General features: G+C 44.8%; 1 protein-coding gene across 2 annotated transcripts in view; it reads left to right on the forward strand.

Annotated features, from left to right (window-relative positions):
• Window positions 1-9,857, forward strand: part of PLA1A (phospholipase A1 member A) — a 31,501-nt gene extending 21,644 nt beyond the window's left edge. Inside the window, exons 7-10 of one of the 2 annotated variants that reach the window (XM_045185904.3) lie at window positions 1,203-1,292; window positions 4,707-4,815; window positions 7,989-8,153; window positions 8,806-9,857. In XM_045185904.3, the coding sequence (XP_045041839.2) occupies window positions 1,203-1,292; window positions 4,707-4,815; window positions 7,989-8,153; window positions 8,806-8,890 (449 nt within the window). In that variant the 3' untranslated portion in view covers window positions 8,891-9,857. The remainder of the gene's footprint in view (window positions 1-1,202; window positions 1,293-4,706; window positions 4,816-7,988; window positions 8,154-8,805) is intronic. The other variant, XM_024577919.4, reaches the window with a different exon arrangement.
• The last annotated feature ends 2,932 nt before the right edge of the window (window positions 9,858-12,789 follow it).

Genomic DNA, 12,789 nt, shown 5'->3' on the forward strand with positions numbered 1-12,789 from the left:
CTGTACTGCTTCCTGATGCCATACTCACCCTGCACATACCCTTCACACACCCAGCCCACCTCTTGCTAGCCCAGCCTCAGGACATTCTCTGGAAACGTTGGTATAGTCCAGAGTAATTGAACCCATTTGCAAACTGGAGGCCTGACATAGACCTTTTTAGCTGGGCCAGTCATTTTTTAACTCCTATTAGTCCCTAAATCAAGGTGTTGTGGAGAAGTCCCCAAGAGTGGCACATGTAGCCCACTTTAAAGGTGTGAAGCTGTGGTGGCCACGTAGCAGCCAGAGGGATGCCTAACTGCTGGTCAGCTCGGGCACATTCCTGGATGATCCAGGCCAGTCTGAGGAGAAGAACATGAGTAAGGCTGAGGGATCTGGTGTTGACTCACCAGTCAGACCACTGCTGGGAACATCATGGGGTTATACAGAATGAAGGGCTCCAGGAAAACTCTGGGAAGTGTAAATGTTCTTTCCCCTCCTTCTTTCTCTCACTTCCCATCCCTGACTGCCACTCAGCTATAGCAACCTGCCATTGATTACATGAATGAAATGGATTTCTGCTTGACAAAATGGTAGAGTAGGGCTAGCTTCCCACAATAAAGCAAATCAACCTTACTTCCTACTCATTGGGCATAGGTCATGATTTCCCCCAGATGTGACAGACTGGCTGGTGTAACAACCACCTCACACAGTGCCCAGCCTCATCTCTCATTACACTTTTGCTGACATTGAGCACACCGGGGATGCTAACTACTTGTACTCCCAAGAGTACTTTATGTTTGCTTACCCTTTGTGCATGTACCCAAACTGTACTCTCTCCCCAGAATGCCCTTCCCAACTTGTCAACCACTATTCAGGTCAAACACTTCCTGTGCTTTTACTACACAGAAGACAAGTGCCATTAAACAACTGTCACATAAATTATTTTGCAAGTTGGAGGCATAATTTCAGATTTCTTAGAAATACCTCCTGAGAATAGGCCAGGTGATCTAAAGAATTTATTTCCTGTTTACATGTGTGTTTATCCCTGACTGGACTGAGTTGCATGTATCCTGGGACTCACCATAGGGCATGGCATATAATGAGCATGCAGTGTAGCTGTTTGCAGATGAACGGGTGCGGGAATTAATTACTGTGTGGCTGGGTGCCATGGACCCTGAAATGGCTGCCTCAGGGCTCTGCTGTCTTTGCTTCTTGACTTCCAGGGCTGGTAGAACAAGATGGTGTCAAGATAGAGCCACTTCCCAAGGAAGTGAGAGTCTACCTCCAGACTACTTCTGAAGCTCCATACTGTGGTGAGTTGGGGCAAAAAGGTTTGGCTCAGCTCTGCCAGTATGCTGCCCAGCAGAGTCCAGGGCTCCCTAGCTTGGGTTGTGTCTAGCCCAGCATGGTAGCCAAGGTGGAAGGTGACAGACTGGGGCAAAGACGTCATGAGGGGTGGGGCACAGCCACTAGTGGTCTGAAAAACAGAACTTTCAGAGCTAGTTCAATCCATTACTCTGTCAAGGATGAGGACTTGGGAGCATCTTCCTGTCTATATATGATCCTAGTTCCTCCTCACCCCCCACAGAAATCTGCCCTCCAATGTGGGCTGTCTCAGAATGGTCTTTGGGTGCCCCTCTGCCTTCCTCCACCCTGCATACTTTTTTACCCCTTCCTTGGTGCCCACCCTATGTGTCTCCCACCCTGGTTGCCCTCCTAGGTTAGGGTCCTCGAGGAATACAGAACCTCATTCTCTGTCTTCCTTCCCCTTCACATATTTTAACTCTTCTCCATTGCTTCTAACTACTCATTTTATTAAAGCTAAGGTGTCAGTGATTATAAAGATGCTAATTCGGAAAGAAAAGTGTGTCTTAGAATCTATGAACTACTTGACAGGCTGAAACGTCACTTCCTGGTTTATGCTTGTTATCCTGGGCTCCCATCTGGTTTATTGTGTGTACAGAACAGAAGTATGCTGGTTAGGAAGATACATTATATGGCCGTGCTAATTCTAACTGATTTTCTGATCAACTTGTGTCCAGTTGCTGGAGGGATCTCTGTGGCCCTACCTTCCTGGCACTAGAAGACCTAGTGCAGTGTGTTAGGGAGCCCAAAGCTCATGCTCTGTGGTCACACAGACTGGAATTTGAATCTCAGCTTCTCCACTCACCAGCTGTGTGATCAGGAGCAAGTTACTTAACCTTTCTGAACTTCCATATTCTTATGTAGAAAGTGGAAAAATAATAGTACCTACTTCAAAGAACCAATTATGCAGATAAAATAAAATAGTATATATGAAATCACTGGCACAGTGACTGGAACCCAATAATTAATGATTCCTTTCCCTTTATCAACTAGAGAATTTGGGGAATGAGATGCATGTGTTTCCAACTTCATGCCACAGATAATTCATGGCTATGTCTTAGGAATAAACTGGGTTACAATTAACTGTAAGCTTTTCACATATATCAGCTTCCTGGATAATCCAGCTCTGAGAGGTAGGTATGAGGAAAGGGAGGCTCTGAGAGACTGAGTAATGTGCCCAATGCTACACAGCTGGGCGAAAAGTCAGGATTCAACCCTAGGGCTTCTTACTCCGAAATCTGCAGTCTTCCCGTGCCACCACCTGCCTCCACCCTCGCTTCTTTGCTTCTCTTCTGAGAACATGCTCTTTATAGCCGTATTTCTGGTTACTCCTCTGCCCTAACTGCCCCTTGGAGGTCAGCCTGATGGAGGACGCTCTGTCCAGGGGTGGAAGCAGTGCTGTGGGGAGCAGACGTTCAGTTCCATTTCCAGCTCCTGGGCAGGTTTTGGGGTAACCTGAATTAGTGCCTCTCCATCTGCACAGCTAGGAGTATTCCAGAAGGAGCCTGGGGAGCACTTGGAAGTTACCAGCATTTTAAGGCAGATTCATGTAGCCATAATTTTTCTGAATTATATTTGTTGTGAGACCCCCTTTCTATGCCCCCAGAAGCATGGTCCTGTCTGTTCCAAAGAAGCCAGCATGAGCACCTGTTTGCCTGAGTGCTTTGAGGCTTCTGTTCTGAGCATTCTAGCTGGGGCCTTCTGTGTCCCAGGGGTACGGCCTTCCGCCTGGTAGTACACCGGGTGCTGGAAGCTCCCTGTTCTCACCCACTGCCAGGCCATCATGGCACTGGGCTGGGCCAGGCCTCAGCAGTGCTGACCAGGATGGGGGTCACCCTGTACCCCTGCCAGGTGTGCACCAGCAGAGCAGAGAATCTTCTCCAAATATTTCACACAAAGTACCTTTTCTCTATCACCTCATTTAATTCTCACTGTGTTCTATGAGGAGATCCCAGGGTTATTGTTTGTGGATGAAGGAACTGAGGCACAGAGAGTTTCAATGACTCAGACAAGGCACCACAGAGGGTGAGCAGCAGGGCCGGGCCTTGGATCCAGGTCTCCTGACCAACCGTCCAGGGCTCTGTGTGCTGCTTCCCATGTCATGTTCCGTGCAAATCAGATTCTACTACCAGTTCCCACTGACCCAACGTTGTTGGCAGACCTGGTCCTCTTGGGGCTTCCAGATACTGTAGAGAAGGGGGAAGCAGAACCTTAAGAAACTTTCTTGATCAGTGATATCTTCTGGCAAATAAGAAGTGATATAATATATCACACCCAGTCCAGAGAATAAAATTCCTAAAGCTTATGTAAATCAGCTTTTTTTTCATATTGCAATTATTCACTTCAGTTCAACCTTGTTCTTCACCAGAACAATCTGTGTCCCATAGTAAACAAATGAGAAAGAGAGGTGAAAGGGATGTGACACTTTCTGTCTATGTGGGGGGGGGGGGCAGCGGGGCATGTAGTGTTCTCTTTTCTTTTGGTGAGTTCTTGGCATGTTGGCATCTGTCTCAAGTCCTGTTGCTAACCCCATGAGCCCAGAAGGACCACAATTAGGGAAAAGGTGAAGGATTGCTTCTCCAGCTATGTCCCAATCACCAAAGGAGTCTGTGAGATGCTCCAGGGCCAAAGTTACTGCAAAATGCCACCAGAGGGGCCTGCCCCTTTAATAAGGGAAGGATGGAGTGTTAGGGAGGCTGTGCTCCTTAACTTCTCTTGCCAGAGAGACAGCAGGTTCCAGGGGTTTCATCCTGAGCCAGGCTGCTCAACCAGTCCATGTTGATAACACCAGCTTTGAGAGCCCCAGTGTCCATGCTGCATGGGAGGGTGGAGATTCCACATAGGCACCCATCTGCCACAGGGAGGGAGATAGTCATCTCCTGCACACAAGTGTGCAGGAACCACAAGTGTGTTCCCTGAGACTGTGTCTGGTGGCATGTGGGAGGGGCATCACTATATTTGGTGATTTAATTATTTAGTATAGAGAACCTCTTAGGTCCTTTCAAAATCACACTACCAAGATAAAGTCACCAAACAGGGATGTGTGGGACATTCTAGCATTACAAGTAATAATAAAAACTAACATGTATTGAATGCTTCTTAGGCACAAGCACTGTCTAAGGACTTTATATGTAGTAACTCATTTAATTCTCATTCAGATCTGTGGTATCTATTTTTATTTTCCCTAATTTACACTTGAAGAAGCTGAGGATCTGCAATGACAAGTAATCTGTTCCAGGTCCTACCCCTACTAAGAGGTAGAGCTGAGCTTCCTCATCACACTTACTCTCTCCCTCTGGGGCTTTTTGGCACTGCACCCACCAACCTCTGGCTCAGTTGTCTGCTCTGCTTTGGTTTCCTAGTGCATCATAGCCTTGTGGAGTTTTATCTGCAGAAGCCAAGAAACAAGGACACCAACATCGTGGTCACCTTCTTTAGCAGCAATGTCACCTCCTCAGCCCAGATTACCATGTAAGTAAGTGTCCCTCACAGCTGGCCTCTCTCCTTAGGAGATAGTTTTATTTTACACACACATCCCTGGACAGGCACTGATGTGTCATCACTGATGGGTGAGCTGAGCCCACTGGGCTGGGATGGGGGGTGAGGACAGAATCAACTACAGACGTACCCACAGACACGTACTGGGCAACTGTCCCAGGTTCAGGGTCAGTATTGGGTCCAAGTATAGTGTATTCAGATAAGAGCAGATGATGCAGGCAGGCAGGCAGGAGTGCGGGGTGTCCCAACAGATGGTGAAAACCTAGACATTGAGTCTCTGAGAGGAAACAGTGCTCAGGAATGCAGGACTGGGGGCATCAGGGATGTCAGCATGTAGGAGAGCCTCAGCCGCTAGCCCAGGAAGGGCTGGCCAGAGCCTGGGAAGCACCTACTCCTGGGTTGGGGAGTAGTGCTGGGTGAGTTACCAGAACAGAATTGCAGGCAGAGTATCAGCCAGCAAATGAGTGCAAGGTGAGGGCCAGCAGGCTTGATGCTGGATGGTGCCCATTCCTGGAACTAGGGCTGGGTGTTTTCTTCCCTTGTCATACTGGGGCCTAGCAGCCGGTTGGGACCAGGCTGAAGATGGAAGGGCAGAGGACCTCAACTCTAGGACATCACAAGGCAGGCAGAGGAAAGGAACTCAGTAGTGCATGTTTCTTCAAAAAGCAATTGATTAGTTACTCACCAACCAGCAGGACACAGACTAATTAGATTCACCAGCATCTTAGTCAGGGCCCAGTTTGGAAAACAGAGCACAAGCCAGATAGTCCAACAGAAGGAGTTTAATTCAGGAAACTAATTACAAATGTGCTGGGAGAGCTGAAAACCCCAGAAGATGGGGAGAAGGGGAGGCGATGCAGAAATCAGCCAGAAGAGGAGCCACTCCCACCCCAGGGCTACAGGGACAAAGCCAGGGGCAGTGTTGGCAGAGCACAGAACCAGGCACGATTTTCCCAGAACCTGCTGGCAGAGCTGCCTGAGAAATATGGTCTTTAGGAGAAGTGCACAATCGTCAACAGTGGCAGGTGCGACGAGAGTATGCAAGACAGCACCTGACCGACTGTGAGGAAATGATATTTGAACAGAGATTTAAGGATTCTCAGCAGTTGCCCAGGTCCAGGGTTAGTGGGGATATGACACTGAGGGGGCAACACGGGGGTGGGGCCCCATGAGAGGAGGCTGGAGGGGCAAGTCAGGGCCACGCCAAGCTGGACCTTGAAGGACGGGTTAGAGATTTTGGTTTTTATCCTGAGAGCAGTTTGGGGAGCTACTGGGAGTTTTAAACAGGAGTGTGACCAGATGAGATTTGTGTTTGGAAACATTTCTCAGGCTGACGGGATGCACATTAACTGTGCTATCAGGGAAGACAAGTTTCTGCTTGAAGGCGCATTACTTCTCGGCTCCCAGACACCCCACTGCCGGCCAGGGTTCCAGCTCACCAAGGCCACACAGGGCACATGGCAGACAGTCAGGGCCCCAACACAGGTCTTCAGGTGCCTACCTGAGCCCTGCAGATTGTAGCTAAATAATTTTCTTCAGATCCTTTCAAGGGTGAGTTACTTCTAGAAGGGTATTTTCATCACCTCTCCGGCCCAATGGCAGGTGAGCCAACACTGGCTGGAACTGTGACAATGACATACAACTCCGGCTGCATAGCAGTCACCTGGGCAGCTGTGGAAACTACTACCACTGAGCCCTGCCCAGACCAATCACAGCAGAATCGCTGGGCATCACCTCAACAGCTATACTTTTTTTAAAAAAAATAACTTTTTATTTTTCAGTTACCGTTGTCATACAGTATTATATGCGACAAGTGTGCAACCCAGTGATTTGACATTTATGTAACTTACTAAGTGATCACCCCGATAAATCTAGTACCTGTCTGACACCACACATAGGTGTCAGTTACAATATTATGGACAATCTTCCAGTAGCTGTCCTTTTAAAGACTCCCTGAGTGATTCCCATGGACACCCACAGAGGCCTTCCTGCCTCTCCCAAGAGATCGGTATTACTCTTTTGAAGAGGCTCTCAGAACATCTTTACCTTCAATTCCTTGTTTTTGTTTTCATTTTTCTCTTGCAGTACAGAGATTGATAAAAAGGGAGAGAGGGAGGTTTGTGGGCGGTCTTTCCCCTACTTTCCATCACTTTGAGAAGCCCACAAGTTTCCTGCTGATGAGAAAAGTTACCTGGCCCAAGTCCCCAGGCCACTCACAGCATCCTTCATACTCCTAGTTTGCAAGCTCCACCACCCAAGCAGCTTATTATAGTGAACAATTTTCTTATTTTCTTTTGAAATATTTCAGAAACACTTCCAACATGTAAAATAAAAGAACAGTTTAAGTAGTGGCTGTTACGTAAGTGATTATACTTATGCTTAAAGTAGAGCTTAATGGAATTACATTCTCAGGATAGCACTTTGTAAATAAAGATGATTTCAATATGAATAAATTATTTCCATTTTATTTTATTCTGCATAATTATTTTAATTTGCTTAATGAATCCACTGTCACATAAACAATAATGAGAGTTTCCTATATGTACATACTCTTGCAGTTGGGGATGTTTTAAACTCCCCAATGTTTTGTCTAGGTTTTTATGCCAAGAACTGTATTTACTGTGGTTGTAGACAAATGTGAAGATAACTTTGTGCTTAATTCAATACATTTTAATTGACCTAACAACTTGTTTGGCATTGATGATAATAATAGAATCAACTAGTTTTTTCATTAGAAAAATAAAATAAAATAGAGTAGAGTAGTCTTCACACACAATCCTCATGCACTGAATGCCCTAAAGAGAGCGCTCCTTCAAAGTTGGTGGATCCGAAAGTAAGGATCCTTGCCAAGTAGGAGTCTAAGAATGAGGGACATTTTTCCAGATGTCAAAATCCAAGAGCTACTGTTTTGCTGCAGTGTCTATTTGTTTCCTTAAAAAAATCAATTATTTTCCAAGTCATGTTCAAAGCTGTGGGTATGTGGGAAGAGGGGTTATTTGGGGTGACACAAAGGACTGTGGTCCCCACTTTCAAGGAGCTAACTTTTGTGCTTGACAACTAACCAGTGCTACCAGCAGAGCCCCGTAGGGACCAAGGGGAAGCAAAGACCAGAGTGCTGCATAACTTCCTTTCCCTTTCCCTTGCAGACCTAGACAGCAACTGCAGGGGAGAGGAGTCCTAGCTCATCCCAACCCTCAGTGCCAAGTGCACCAAGTGAATCTCAAGTTCCAGGCTTCCCACTGGGTTTGGAGAAAGGATCAGACTACCATTGTTGGGAAGTTCTGCACTGCTCCTTTGCCTGTCAATGACAAGTAAGCCCAGTATTCACCCCATCCAGAGATACCCAATGGAACCAATCCTAAACTTAGATGTGATGCTTGTTGAGATTCAATCTCATCATGAGTGATTATCTTCTTTGATGCGGAGATGACAGCAACCCAGGGTTTTCCTGATATTCCTGCAAAACCACCTTGTGTTGGGAATGTTAGGAATCCAAAGAGAGTGAACTCTTATATCCTTGTTTTTACTTCAGTATAAGAAACCCCTTTTTACCTGTTCTTTCTATCTATCTAATCAATCTTTATCTATCTATCTATCTATCTATCTATCTATCTATCTATCATCTATCTATCTATCATCTACCTAGATATGTTTTATTTGGATTCTATATAAGATTTTATTGGAATAAAGATTTCTAATTACATTTTTGTCCTCCTTAGTGTCCACTAGTCACATTCATGGGTGTGGATCGAGACTCCCCATCCCCCTTACACCCTGCCTCTAGCAGGCCTTTATATTATTAGTCTTACCACCCAGACCCTTTGAGGACAGTAGGCTCCTGTAGTAGACAACTATAGACTTCTTTCACCTGACATCATGAAAACACACGACCTCCTAGCCCTCCGTCCTGACCAAAAGGAACACGCCCTGAACATGTACCCTCTTGTTGCTCTTCTCTTGCAGTAGAAAGACACTCTGCTTACCTGAACCGGTGAACTTACAACCAGGTGTGACTGTTTGTCGTGACCTGAAAATTACGTGTGCATAATATAAGCCTGGGCAGGACACATCTCCCTGGATTTTGGAGGAGAGGGGTTCAACTTATTCTAGGCCATTACTACTAAAAAGGAAGACAAAATAGTTACTGGTTATTTTCCCCGTAATTCACCACCTTAGAGGGGAAAGATAGCTCATTTTACAGAGCTTGATCTCTATTGCCAATTTGAAGAGTCTTGCATAGATATCATTTCAGCTTTCTTACTTATACTTAAGAGCAATTGCACCACATCCTTGGGCATCTGTACCTAGGATTCAATAGAAACATATACAGGAAAAATGCTTTTTATAAAAAATAAATCTCCATGGAATATCTGAATCATTTATTTTTTTATTGGAATGGAATTCTGTTACATACAAAAAATGTGATTTACAGTCTGTGGAATTGGAGAGAATGGTAGATGCTGAAGTCTCTGTGTTAAAAGAGCAATTGGAAAGAAGTGCTTGGAACAAGAGAGGGGATGAAGGGTGGGGCAGAAGGTGGTGCCATTCACCTCCCTTACCATTGTCCTCTCTGGATATCTGGAAGGTTTGAGGGATCAGAGAGTTCTTTGGGGAATGTAGGTAGATTTCCTTTGTGTCAGTGTTTCCCAAACTTTGATCTTTGTAAATATCCTTGAATCAGCCACAGTCCAGCAAGAAGCAGATGGTGCACTCAAATTGGGCAATTTGAGGGGAATTTAATAAAAGGAGTATTTACAAAGGTTTTAATAGGGAGTGGGAAAATGACACGGGATAGTGCAGTTCCAGGGCTAGTGGCAGAGGGAGCTGCTCTTGCCCCAGGTCTGAAGAGGTAAGTGGAAGGAGCCTCAGAACCTGGGGCCAGTGTGGCCTGGGGGACCTTTCGTCAAAGGATACAGACAGCAGGCAGCAATATTGCAAGGAAGGAGCCAGGGAAACAGAGTCTCCAACCTCATTCTTCTTTCCTCCCTCCTTCTCCTGCTAGTGCTCCCCACTGAGTGGCTGCGCCTAGAAGCTGGAAGGCAAGAGGCACAGTGATGGGGCTCAGGAGGGAAAGCAGGGCAGAGGAGGGCAGAGAATGGACAGCTGGGGGTGGGGAGCAAACAGAGAGGTATGGCCCACACCTTTACTACTTTCTCCACAGCCAGGTACCCCCTGGATTCTTCCAAGCTTAGTGGTTTCCTTTAAATTCTTTTAAAAATCATTTTAATCGCATCTAAATGAGCAATTCAGTGGTTTTAAGTATATTCGCATTGTTGTGCAACCATCACCATGCTCCATCTCCAGAACTTTTCATTAACACAGACTGAGACTCTGTGCCCATCAAATAACAACTCCCCACTCGCCCTCTCCCCAGGCCCTGGTAACCACCTTTCTAATTTCTGTCTCTATGCATTCTACTATTCTAGGTACCTTATACAATTGTACATTTGTCCCTGTGTGACGGATGCATGTAACTTAGGATAATGCTTTCAGTGTTTATCCATGTTGTAGCATGTGTCAGAATTCACATCCTCTTTAAGGGTGACTAACATTGTACTGTTCACAATGAGAGGGCACCACCACAAACTAAAATTTATTTATAAAAAATTATGTATTTATTCTTACATGTTTAAACTTCAGTCACCTTCAAAGTACTCTCCATCTGATGCAAACACCTCTCCTGACAGTTTTTTCTACTGTTCAACAGTTTTTGAACTCGTTGATTTTGATGTCTTTTAGTGCTTCTGCCATTTTTTGTTTTACCTCTTCTACGTCAGCAAAGCATTTCCCTTTGAGGACTTTTTTCATCTGGGGAAACAAACAAACAAGAAAACGCAGTTTCCTGGGGCTAGATCAAGTGAATAGGAAGGGTGGGGGCATGAGGGTCATGCCATTTTTGGTCAAAAACTGCTGAACACTGCGGTGTGGGCAGGTGCGCTCATAAATTGCCCATCATGAAATGGGCAAAGGTGTTGAAAAAGTCTTCAAAAAAATTCACTGAAGCCAAATGCAGCCTCTCACAACACCAGCTGGTGCACTGATATAGATGGGTTCCTAGAACACTCACCTAGTGGGGGAAGCCTGTACTACAAGGAGCCCACCCTCCAGAAGATAACTCTGGGTTTTTTTTTAGGTCCCTCCTCGAATACCACATTTAGATTTTTTTGAAATTTAATCTTTATTGTATTTTTTCCTATACCATTTAGTCCCATTATATCCCCTACCCCAGCAATCACCACACTGTTTCCATGTCCATGAGTCTTTCATCTTTTTTGCTCCATCCCTCCACCCCGAAGCTCCCCCCAGCTGTTATCCTGCTCTCTATCTATGAGTCTGTCCCCTCATTTTCCTTGTTAGTTCAGTTTGTTCACTAGATTCCACATATGAGTGAAATCACATGTTATTTGTCTCTCTCTGACTGGGTTATTTCAATTAGTGTACTGTTCTCCAGGTCCATCCATGCTGTTGCAAAGGGTAAAATTTTCTTCTTTTTTATGGCTGAATAGAACTCCATTGTGTAAATGTCCCATTGTTGTTTTATCCACTCTTCTATTGACGGAAACTTGGGCTGCTTCCATATCTTGGCAATAGTAAATAACACTGCAATGAACATAGGGGTGCTGCCCTGGCTTGTGTGGCACAGTGGATTGAGTGCTGGCCTGTGAACCAAGGGGTCACCAGTTCAATTCGTAGTGAGTACCCATGCCCAGGTTGCAGGCCAGGTCCCCAGTAGGGGGTGCCAGAGAGGAAACCACCCAGTGATGTTTCTTTCCCTCTCTCCTTCCCCTCCCCTCTCTCTAAAAATAAATTAAAAAAACATAGGGGTGTTTATGTTCTTTTAAATTAGTATTTTGCATTCCTTCAGATATATTCCCAGAAGTGGGATCACGGGTCAAAAGGCAGATCCATTTTTAATTTTCTGCTTTCTACAGTGGCTGCACCAATCCGCATTACCACCAATGTAAAAGTATCCCCTTTCACCACATCCAGCCAGCACTTGTTGTTTGTTGATTTATTGATGATAACCATTCTGACAGGTGTGAGATGATATCTCATTGTGGTTTTAATTTGCACTTCTCTGATGATTAGTGATGTTGAGCATCTTTTCATAGGTCTATTGGCCACTTGAATGTCCTGTTTGGAGAAGTGTCTATTCAGGTCCTTTGCCCATTTTTTAATTGGGTTGTTTGGACATTAAGCCCTTATCAGATGTATCATTGGTGAATATGTTTTCCCACTCCACGGGTTGTCTTTTTATTTTGTTGACGATTTCTTTTGCTGTGCAAAACTTTTTAGTTTGATGTAGTCTCATTTATTTATTTTCTTTTGTTTCCCTTGCCTGGGGAGATATATCTGATAAAATATTGCTACAAGCAATGTCTGAGATTTTACTGCCTATGTTTTCCTCTAGAATTTTTATGGTTTTGGGTCTAACATGTAAGTCTTCAATCCATTTTGAATTTATTCTAGTGTGTGGTATAAGAAGGTAGTCTAGTTTCATTTTTCTGCACATATCTGCCCCAATATTTCCAACACCATTCATTGAATAAACTATCTGTAGCCTATCGTATGTGCTTGCTTCCTCTGTTGAATATTAATTGACTATAAAGGTGTAGTTTATTTCTGGGCTCTCTATTCTGTTCCATTGATCTGCATGTCTGTTTTTTGCCAGTACCAGCCTGTTTTGATTACTATGGCCATGTAGTAATACATAGTTTGTTATTAGGGAGTGTGATTCCTACAACTTTGTTCTCTCTCAGGATAGCTATTGCTATGTGAGCCCTTTTGTGGTTCCATATAAGTTTTCGAAATATTTGTCCTAGTTCTGTGAAATATGTCACTGGAGTCTTGATAGGAATTGCATTAAACCTATACATTGCTTTGGGTAGTCTGAACATTTTAATGATGTGAATTTGTCCTATCCATGAACATGGTATGTGCTTCCAC

Source organism: Desmodus rotundus, chromosome 2 (assembly GCF_022682495.2).
Source record: "Desmodus rotundus isolate HL8 chromosome 2, HLdesRot8A.1, whole genome shotgun sequence".
Taxonomy (NCBI): Eukaryota; Metazoa; Chordata; class Mammalia; order Chiroptera; family Phyllostomidae; genus Desmodus; species Desmodus rotundus.